The 11,200-nt window shown below is 36.5% G+C and overlaps 1 protein-coding gene across 1 annotated transcript; it reads left to right on the top strand.

Moving 5' to 3' along the window:
* The first annotated feature begins 3,211 nt into the window (after window positions 1-3,211).
* On the top strand, window positions 3,212-9,941 carry LOC115421287 (dispanin subfamily A member 2b-like). The gene is made up of 2 exons (XM_030137098.1): window positions 3,212-3,419; window positions 9,377-9,941. Exons 1-2 carry the CDS (start codon window positions 3,222-3,224, stop codon window positions 9,536-9,538), a joined length of 360 nt encoding a protein of 119 aa, XP_029992958.1. The 5' UTR covers window positions 3,212-3,221; the 3' UTR covers window positions 9,539-9,941.
* Window positions 9,942-11,200: the final 1,259 nt, after the last annotated feature.

Raw genomic sequence — 11,200 nt, 5'->3', positions numbered from 1 at the left:
TGTTCAAAGACATCTAGGCTAACTCGTAAAAGTAGATAGAAAACCATGCACAGTATCTGCCTCCATAAGAACAGACTGGATATTAATGTGATGTAGCCAACATTGATTATTACGAGGTATATTTGTACGTAGCTGTAATGTTCCCATATATATTTTATATATTTTATTTTAACATTACATTTATTAATTGTTGAATTTAACAGAACAATAAATATGATGTTACTTAGGAAGTACTCAGTACTTGAGTTTTTTTTTTTTCATTAAGTAGTTTTTTACTTTTACTTGAGTAATTATTTGGATGACTACTTTTTACTTTCACTTGAGTAATATTTTTCTAAAGTAACAGTATACTTTTACTTGAGTATAATTTTTGGCTACTCTACCAACCTCTGGGTACTTGAATATCCTTAAATATGTTTGGAATTGTTTTGGTAATAGAGTTATTGTTTCCCTTTGTTTAATATTCAAATAATCTTATCTATGTCATCATCTGATCCAATCAACCTGTAATAATCCTGCCTGAAGATAAAATAAAAGCATAAACGGAATCCCTGACCAGTTTCATATCTGACCATATGCCAATGCAGAAGTTTTAATTATTCCATCGCAATTAGCCCTTCAGTATCACCCTTCATAGATTTTACAAAACCACAACAGCACAAACAAACATTTTAATGGCACAAACAAAGCACAAACAAACGTGACCATTTTAGTTAAATTTGGAGCAAGTGGGGGGCTTTCTGACCTCAGAATGACCCATAACAGAATTGTTAATAACTCAATAACTATAATGGCACTAACAAAAAGTTTAACGGCACAAACCAGCACAAACGAAGCACAAACAAACATGACCATCTGGGTTAAATTTTGAGTAAGTGGGGGGCTATGTGACATCATCGGCTGAAAATACATCTTGTAATATCTATAAAACCATAATAGCACAAATGAAAATTGTTACGGCACAAACCAGCACAAACGAAGCACAAACACCACTATTTTGGTTAAATTTGGAGCATTTGGGGGCTGGCTGACCTCAGAATGACCTATCAAAGAATTGTTAATAACTCGATAACCATAACAGCACAAACAAAAATTTTAACGGCATAAACAAATGAGACTATCCTGAGATTTTTGTTGGATGGGGGGCCAACTTCACACAGGTCTGCAACCTGTACCCCTGTTGTTCCCTGCTTCCCTACCAGACTCACGATCCCCCCACCTCATCTGTGTTAGCTTCTCCCTCCTGCCCCATGACCATGAACTGACCCTGAAATACTTGAAGAATATAGGTCAACATTGCCATCCAAATTTGATGGGTCAAGCCCAATTTAATCTTCAAAATGAAGGGAAATGCCATTGCCCAAAGAACTTGGAGTGACACAAATTAATCATGCTGACACTGATGGACAGACAGACACCACAGAGTAGAACAATACTCATATGGCCGATGTCCGAGGGGTAAAATGCTCATAATGTAAAAGGTACTGGGAATCAGACTAGATGACTTGAACTTCCTGAGCTGTTCTGTTATGATACAAGAGACCAAGGTCATTTAAGTTCAGTCCAGTAAATACACATTCACAATTTTCCGGGGAAAAAAAAAAGCAATTTTGTCCACACTGAGATTGTTGTAGCAGAAGATGATTAAAAAAAGATTAATATAACTATAGTTAACATTAAAAGGTGGTAATTGTGTCAGGCCAAACTCAGGCTGCAGTGACCATGTGAGCAGCCCACTAGCAGGGTCTGCTATCTGATAAATGACAGAATGTGAACAGTTTCACTCAAATACTGATGGGACCAATTCTGTACTTTAAAATATTGCTAGGGATATGTCACTACCACATTTATCAAGAGAGAAGCCCCTTACTTCTGTTATAGGAATATTTTTCCTTTATTCCAGATCAACATCTGTGTAAACGAAATGGTTGGATCATTTGGTCCCACCTCTGTCATGGCTCTGTAACACCTCTGAAGGTAGAAACAGAGCTGTGATAAAGGTGGAGTCATGATTCCGGAACACTATGTAAAAGGAACACTTCTCGTTCCGCAACCAAGGTGTGACATTTTGATGATGCGCGACCCCTGTGCTGCGGGGATTTAAAAATGTGCACGGGCTAGTGTACAGTAAACAAACATATCAGTGCGACCAGAAAGATGTCAAACTGGGGAGATGCTGAGATCTGTGAGTTGTCGCTTCGGGCGGAGGACTCTATCCATGACTCTGGAGAGGTTAGCGACACTACTATGCTTAAGGAATTTCCGACGTGCAAGTTATATGTCACACTATACGCTGTGCTGCATCACCGCCCCTTTGAATCCAGAACGCAGATCCGCTGTGTAAAAGTCCAGACTGTCTTAAAAGGGGGGGGGGGGGATTATTGTACTCAAGTTGTTAAATTGAATTTTCAGATTGTCTTTCACATCACCTCAAAAAATATCCAGTTAATCGATTATATATAGGTCTAGGTTTGCTTAACTGAGTAAACGCATGCTGTTATTGGCCAACTGAGGCATGTCATTCATGTGATTAGTTGTTGTCAATAATGGGGCGCCTTATTTTGTTGCAATGTGCAAATACATACAGCAGTTTTAAACCATCTCCAAGTGTTGTAACTATATTTTTTTGGCATTGCTTGCAATTGTTTTTTTTTGTTTTTGTTTTTTATATAATAATTATATTATTAATAGTAGTAGTAGAAGAATTACAGGTCATATTATTACCAATCTCTAGGGACTGAAGTTAGTAAATGCGTCATTCCTGTTTTTAACTTCATTTCCCGTTATGCAGCGTGGTACTGTCCTTCCAGTCAACTGAGCAACGTGATTGTAAGGCCATTGTATTCCAAAATGACTAATATCTCCCAAAATATTGGTCCTATCAACTTGCCGAGATATTTAATGTGGAGGTGAGACTATTCCTCAACTGTAGATACCAAATTGGTCAGTTAAAAACGTACAGTTCTCAGAACTATGTGTACATGCACACACACACACACACACACATACAGATGTTCTGAGACCTTCCAGTAATATGATATAGATTATTATTATTATTATTGTTATTATTAAATCTGAATATCATGAGGGGCAGGGCACTCCTGATGAAGTCAGGGGGCGTTTGTTCAAAAAAGGTTGAGAACCACTGCTTTATGAGGAAGCTGACACACAGACCACACACACAGACCACCATTCACTCTCTGCAAACAGCTGGGTAGACAATGAATCCCTCAGGTCACTATGAGCCTTTTCCATTGCAAGGAGGGTACCCTGGACAGCCTGCAGGACCTTCAGTGGTTCAGCACACCGTGGTCAACATCAGTGAGCCACCCAAGGACCACATCATCTGGTCCATTTGTACCTTGTTCTATGGAAACCCTTGCTGTCTTGGACTGGCAGCTCTGATCTACTCTGTCAAGGTACGATGAATGGAACAGATTTGTCTTTAAGATGAATTAAGTCATTAGTCTTTCATTCTCCAAGCTTTTGTCACTTACCTTCAGGACAAGACACAATACACAAAAGTAAAAACTAAACTTGTATTAACTCTAAGTGCGTTTTAATGCCCACAGTTGGCAGACATATCCTCCTGAGACCCAAGAAAGTAAAAGCTTTCTTTTTTTATTTTTTACATTAAATAATTGCCTGATTGGAAACCACATGATGCAACATTTTCAGATTTTATTCATGTATTTAATGTGTTATGGAATGTCTTTTGCAGTGGACAGTAGTTTTTTTTTTTTTAAGTAAAGCTGTGAAACTCTTGTCTACGGAAGCAGAAGGGACCACTGTCCCACTGACACAGAGAAACAGAGCCGAATTTATTTATTTATTTAATTTTTTTCAGAAAACAGTATCTCGTAAACTCAGAAAAACAGAGCAATTTTTTTTTTTCAGAAGACAGTATCTCGTAAACTCAGAAAAACAGAGCAAAAATTTTTTTTTCAGAAAACAGTATCTCGTAAATTCAGAAAAAAAAAACGCTGATTTTTTTTTTTTAACTTATTTTTTCTCGTAATTATGAGATAATTATCTCATTAATTCAGAAAAACAGAGCAGAAATTATTTTTTTTGTGAATGCAATACGCTTCCGTACTTGTCCCCTACAGAGGACAAAAATGCCTTTCTGGGCATCAAGAGGATGTTGACATTCATCAGGTCATTGGTGACTCCTTTGTAATGTTAAGGTTCCATTTGAGAAGTGATTAAAGGGTCATTCCACCTCAACTCAACGGGTTTAGAAAAAAATTCCTGCTCGACCATCTTGGATTTGCTTCAAATTTTTACCATGTGAAGTTCAACCATGAAAACTAGCCCAGCCAAAATTTCAGGCCGATATATCAAATGTATCCAAAGAAAAAACTTCTTGAAGGTACCCCTCTCCTTGCCGTTTTTGGTGCATTTCGCGATCGTCTTAAAATGCAGCAAAGTTTAAAGTGCAACATCTCAGTAAGTTTTCTAGCTAAATGCATGAAATTTTCAGTAAAGGAAGACTACCACATATAGATTGCATATGTCTATTCTCAATAACATTGTCTGCATTGGGACTGTGGTATGACCTTGTGAAATCTGGAAAATAAACTTGAAACTTTTACGAACCCCTATATTTATTGACCAGTTAAACACAAACCAAATATGATATATTGCAAATAATTACACATCCTTTTACATAAGTTTATAGAGTAATCAGATCAGCATTTATTAATGGGTATGATCCTTTTTTGTTGTTGTTTTTGTCATAATAAAATCGCAAATTAACATTTTTCATCGATTTTCACTTTCAAATACCACAGGTATGACAAGGAGTACCAACCAAAAGAACTTATTTTCTGAAAGACCATCACATATGCTTACAAAATGTAAAATTTCATGATGGTTCTAGGACTCCAACCTAGAACCATCGTGAGTCCTAGAACCATCATGATTTTTTTTTTTTTTTTTTTTTTTTGTCGTAAGTCCTAGAACCATCATGAAATTTTACATTTTGTAAGCATATGTGATGGTCTTTCAGAAAATAAGTTCTTTTGGTTGGTACTCCTTGTCATACCTGTGGTATTTGAAAGTGAAAATCGATGAAAAATGTTATTTTGCAGTTTTATTATGACAAAAACAACAACAAAAAAGGATCATACCCACTAATAAATGCTGATCTGATTACTCTATATACTTATGTAAAAGGATGTGTAATTATTTGCAATATATCATATTTGGTTTGTGTTTAATTGGTCAATAAATATAGGGGTTTGTATAAGTTTCAAGTTTATTTTCCAGATTTCACAAGGTCATACCACAGTCCCAATAAAGACAATGTTATTGAGAATAGACATATGCAATCTATATGTGGTAGTCATTCTTTGCTGAAAATTTCATGCATTTAGCTAGAAAACTTACTGAGATATTGCACTCTAAAATTTGCAACATTTTAAGACGATTGTGAAATGCACCAAAAATGGCAAGAGGGGTACCCTGTTCATGAATTTTTTTCTTCAAATGTATTTGATATATCAATCTGAAATTTTGGCTGAGGTGTTTTTTAGTTTTGAACTTTATATGGTAAAAATTTCAAGCAAATCTAAGATGGTCGAGCAGGAGGCACTTGTTGAATTGAGGTGGAATGACCCTAAAGTGAAGTAGTTTAGATTGTGTTCCAGTCATATTTTTAAACACAAACTAGAAGAAGTTGCCTTTAAAATGAAGCTTAATAATAGGCATACTGGACTTAAACACTAAACCAGGTTTAAGGTTAAGGTTAAATGATTTATTCAATGTATCTAAATTATTAAAACTAATTTGGTTTGCTGACCACACAAATATATTCTACAGTAGTGACATTTATAAGGAACCTGTGAGCAGAGGTGATTCTAGGATCAGAGGTTTAGGGGTGCTGAGCACCCAGAGTACTGGCTGGCCAGGCAAGAGAAATTTCACTGTTTTCTACATTTTAACGCAATTTCAGACCATCATTCCCACATTTGTGAAAGAAAAGCGTAACATTTTTTGGGTATGAGAAACTCTGTGACTAAACCATCAAATCTGATAAAAGTTATTTGAATGCTGAGCCACAGTAAAAGAGGAATGGACTGTATTATGACTTTATGTCTTATAGTACTGTACTGTAACTGTGGGCTCTTCATATGCTCTTAACAGCAATAATCACACACTGAGACAACGCTATAATTGGGGTCAGGTCTTTACTGCAGCTCACACTCATTACAACACCACAATTAACCTTATACCATGGCCCCACCTTGTGGTGGGAGCACTGACATCGATCACACTCAATTACCACTCATTGCAACACACCACAGATGGGAATCATAAAAGAAATATACCCTAACCCTAATTTCTAGTGGAAGACAATCCTCATGAAGAAAAAAAAGAATGAAAATAAAATAAAAAAGAAAATAGAAAAATTCAGCAACCTTAAAATATTTTAGGGGTGCTGGGAATCACTTTAGGGGTGCTTCAGCACCCCCAGAAATGGCCTAAAAACGCCCTTGGTGTGAACGATTTATGGATTATTTCATATGACCTTCTCAAGGCAGACTTATAAGAATGAGTGGTCATGGACTTTTCCTAAGTTTGTTGCCAGGTGAATGATCATGTCCAAGATTTTCCACGAACGTAGTACGAAACCCCCTTTAACAGGGTGCACTAACAAATGCCTTTGAAACAACTTAAGAGCAACGCACAATGTTTGTGGATCAGGAGGCCATTCCAGAACCCACATGTGCCTGCGGTGGCTGCAAGTAGACCACATGAACATAATACGGTGTTATTAGGGGTCCCTTAAAGCACATGAATGACTGCACAGACAGAGATGACCATGGTGTTCTTAAGGTGGACGAAAGATGTCTCTATACGTAGTAGTGCGTCACTCCATTCTCATAAGTCCGCCTTGAAAAGGTCGTACGAAATAATCCATAAATCGTTCACACCATGGGCGCTTTTACCCCATTTCTGGGGGTGCTGAAGCACCCCTAAAATATTTTAAGGCTGCTGAAATTTTTCTTTTCTGTTGTTTATTTTCATTCTTTTTTTTCTTTATGTTCATTCTTAACATACTAGAAAAATGTCAAAATGTACTGTAACAACTGGAGGTATAGGGGTGTGTTTCTTAGGTACCGAAACAACCATAATGGGCATGAAAAAAGTAAAAAAAAAAAAAAAAAAAAACCACTTAATTTTGAATGTCCGACTCCCAGCTTCTGTTCTACTGCGGAGCTTACATGAAATTATCACAACTTCTAACCTACATTCACCAGGCCCCCTGGAAAAGCTGGGCCCCATGAATTTGTCATGTTTACCCCCCCTTTACAGCACCCCAGGATACAGTCGTGGTGTAAGTACCTGGTTTAAACCAGGACATAACACATTTGTTTACTTCTACCACTTACTACCAACATATTTTTATCAACACCAGTCCCTATTTTTGCTTCACCTAAATGTAGACCACTGTTTATGCTGTTAGGTGGGAGTTAGCTGATGTTTTTTCTCGCTAGGAAATGTTCCATGTGGTTCAGTCCACCTCTGTCCTCTGTTTGAACTGGACTGAGAGAAGCTGCTGTTGTGTCTGTGCATGTGTTCAGATTAAAGACAAGGTGCTACTGTCTTTATCTGACTGGATGAACATTAACTCCCATTGTGTGTGTGTGTGTAGGTTTGTGTGTGTGTGTAGGTGTGTGTGTGTGTGTGTGTGTGTGTGTGTGTGTGTGTGTGTGTGTGTGTGTGTGTGTGTGTGTGTGTGTGTGTGCAGACAGCCTGCCTCATCATGAACATAAGATTTTTTTTTTTTTTTAGAAAAAAAAAAAAAAAACATAGAGCCAGATTCAGGTAAGAGTGTAACATCCACTCGTGTAGCCTCATTTTCCACAGCAATCAAATATTCTATTAGAATGATGTTGTAAATTGGATAAATGTACAGTTTAGATCTCTTATTAGATATAAAACACATTGTTTGGTTATTTGTCTTTTGGTTAAAGCGCAAAGAGAGAGAGGGGAGCAGAGAGACACTTAATATATACACTGGTCTACAGTTCTGTAGAAATTATCTGCCTCTGAGATTAAATGTGCTAAATGTTATGTATTTTAATCACATTAATTGGAAAACAAATTACAAAAGTGCTTGTTTGCTGATAATTTGAAGGTACCATAAGGTGTTATTCCACATATATACTAGTTTATATACAGTTTATACAACAGATTTATAAATGTTCCACTGATGAAACCTGTAAAGTGAATGTATTGTAATCTACAGACAGTGTTTGGAAGTAGATCTGGTAGCTCTGAGACTAATATTCCTCTGGAGTTAAACCCATTCTCACATATATGTATATGTTGAGGAGCTGCTGTATCAAAAATGGAGGATTGTCTTCCACCAGAAATTAGGGTTAGGGTATATTTCTTTTATGATTCTAATCTGTGGTGTGTTGCAGTGAGTGGTAACGGAGTGTAAGTGATGTCAGTGCTCCCACCACAAGGTGGGGCCATGGTATAAGGTTAGTTGTAGAGTTGTAATGAGTGGGAGCTGCAGTAAAGACCTGACCTGAATTACAGCATCGTCTCAGTGTGTGATTATTGCTATTAAGAGCATAGGAAGAGTTTTAAAGCACTTTACAAACGTATGGGCTGGTCTGGTACAGGGAGGGCGGGGCTTATTGTGAATTGCTGGGCCATTCCATCCTTGGCTCTTTCTTACTCTTGTTGGTCTGTGCTTGTCGTTGTTTACCATGTTGGTATGTGTCACTTCCATCACCATTATTAGTATGTGATTATTTTTCAAATGTATTGTATTATAAGTTCTGCAGACTATCATTTAGTTACTGAGTGTAATATACATCAGTTTTCCTAATCTGTTTTCTGTCTGATATTTATATTATTAGGACTCTAAACAGATGTTACTATATCATTAAGGAAGTAAAAGTAATGTGTTATGTTGTATAAATGTGAGATGGGGGTGGGATTTAATAAGTTTTCTTCTTCCCACTCCTTTTTGAGCAGTACATATTAAATTTATTTTGTTTTTACTAGTGTACATGACAAATGCTATTTCATCTTGATCACCTTTATTTATTAATGTATTTGCTCTCATATTAGTTCCTTGTACCCAAAAAAATGTTATTTTTTTTTTCCTCTGCTCAAAACAAATAAATGAATGAATGAATGAAAAATGAAGGACAGAGCTAGGGTTCTCAGAAAAGAGTAGATGTTAAAAGAAACTGTCATGAGTATGAGGATTTGTCAAGAAGTAAAAATGTATGAATAATGACAAATAAGATTAAAAGATGAAAGTAAAAAACATTATGTAAGAAAAACCACAGACAAAAAAGTTAACACACACCTTTGCAGGTAATGAGATATGCTTTTGTGTTTTCAGGCCAGAGACCGGAAGATGGTAGGAGACCTGTATAGTGCCAGAGGCTATGGAACTACTGCCTTTCGCATCAACACTGCAGCCGTCATCCTGATCTGTCTGATATTCTTCCTGATCATCATTTCGGTGTCTGTCTCTGTAGCATCAGCATCTAACCGTAATTGAAAATAAATCTCAAACTATAGATGCCTGCCGCTGCTTCTTTATGATACTTTTTTCTTGTTTATGAGCAAATTTTATCATTTTGATTTTTTTTTTTTTCATGTGTCTTTCATGGCCTTATAAAAGTCTCATCTGGCATTTTGTCATAAATATGGAAACATGGTCACTTTCTGCAACACTGATTCACCCATGAAACCCTTGTAGTTTGATGCATCACAGTGGAGATAGAAGCTTGTTTTTACATTCAGTTAATAATATTTTGCTGAAAAAGTATTTTACTTCAGTTTTCTTTGTTCTGATATAGTTACCTTTGAATTCACACTGGGCTGTTGTGAGTATCCTTGGCTTTTACTTACTTTGCTTTTCACTCAGCAATGTAGAGAATAAAATTTATCAATAAGTTTCATTCCTTTGTTTCCATAAGTCATTGACTCATGTTTATAAAACAGAAAGAAAAAAAAGTGCTTTCGTACTCACTGGCATTGTTTTTTCATAAATACCGTGGAGCATTTCCACTGCAGATATGCTACATGTTTCTCTCAGCTGGAAAGAAATCATGAAGATTTTGTGGACACAGCAGCTGTTTTGTAAAGTGGAGAACTGCTAACTTGTAGGTCTTTTTGGATCTGTTCTCCTGTTAATTTGTAGTTATAACCATTATTGAGGCGATCATTGTTGGTGTGACGCACACAATGTCGTCACGTTTTGTGTTTGTTATGTTATTTTGAACTGTAGAAATGTTTTCCTGTGGAAAAAGAAAGAGAAGAAACAGTAATTTTAGTCCTAATGACTGCAAATGTATATATTTTATAACTGATTAAATTCAGTGGAGTTTATCCTGGATACCTCGGCTTGGCCAGAAGGAGGCAGTGTGGCGCTGTGCTTCTCCCTATGGACTCTCTTTGCTAGCGACGATCGTTGCTTCCTCACGCTGCTGAGCGAGGCTGAACTGGAAGGAAGCACCGTTGCCTGTCTCATAATTTTTATCCTGTTTACACAGGTTAGTATGGTTTGAAAACTTGTATATGAATACAGAAATGCCATTGAACACTAGGGATAAGACACAAAATGTTTTTTTAGGTAGTTTAATTACGTGAACTTATGAACGGGTGGAGTATTGATTTTTACTTTCTGTTTCATGTCGGCGAAAATGGCGCCCGTCTTTTGTTTATCTCAAGGTAGGAAGCTAGCTAAGTTTATGGCTCCAGCACATTCCATGGTTGGCTAAATTTAGTGTCATGGTTTTGAAAACTTTTGATGAAAGTCATGTGTGTATGTTTAGGTGTATGTTTACAGTTTAAACACATTTATTAGTATTGGTTATCAGTCTACAGCTCATGTTTTATTTTTGCTCATTTGGAGTTATATCATCATTTTATTTCACTGATTAGTGAGGCTAAATACGGGAAGGTTAAAATAGGGACCTTTGTTTTTAATGTACATTTTGTGCCAATGTCTTAATTTGATTAGTCTTGGAACTAAAGATAAAATTTGACACAGTTTCAGAACTGAAAGGCTGAGATATGCAAGACTGAAAGCTTTGTTGATACAGTTTTAGGCTGATCAGTATATAAGTATTTTTGATCTGTGATTGTGAATGAAGTAATGTTGGAAAGAAACAAAACCAATGCAGAATGGAATGGAAAAGAAATGATTTTATTTGAT

This window comes from Sphaeramia orbicularis, chromosome 6 (assembly GCF_902148855.1).
Source record: "Sphaeramia orbicularis chromosome 6, fSphaOr1.1, whole genome shotgun sequence".
NCBI classification, from domain to species: Eukaryota; Metazoa; Chordata; class Actinopteri; order Kurtiformes; family Apogonidae; genus Sphaeramia; species Sphaeramia orbicularis.
The sequence above is the reverse complement of the archived record's forward strand: the minus strand, read 5'-3'. Positions and strand labels throughout refer to the sequence as shown.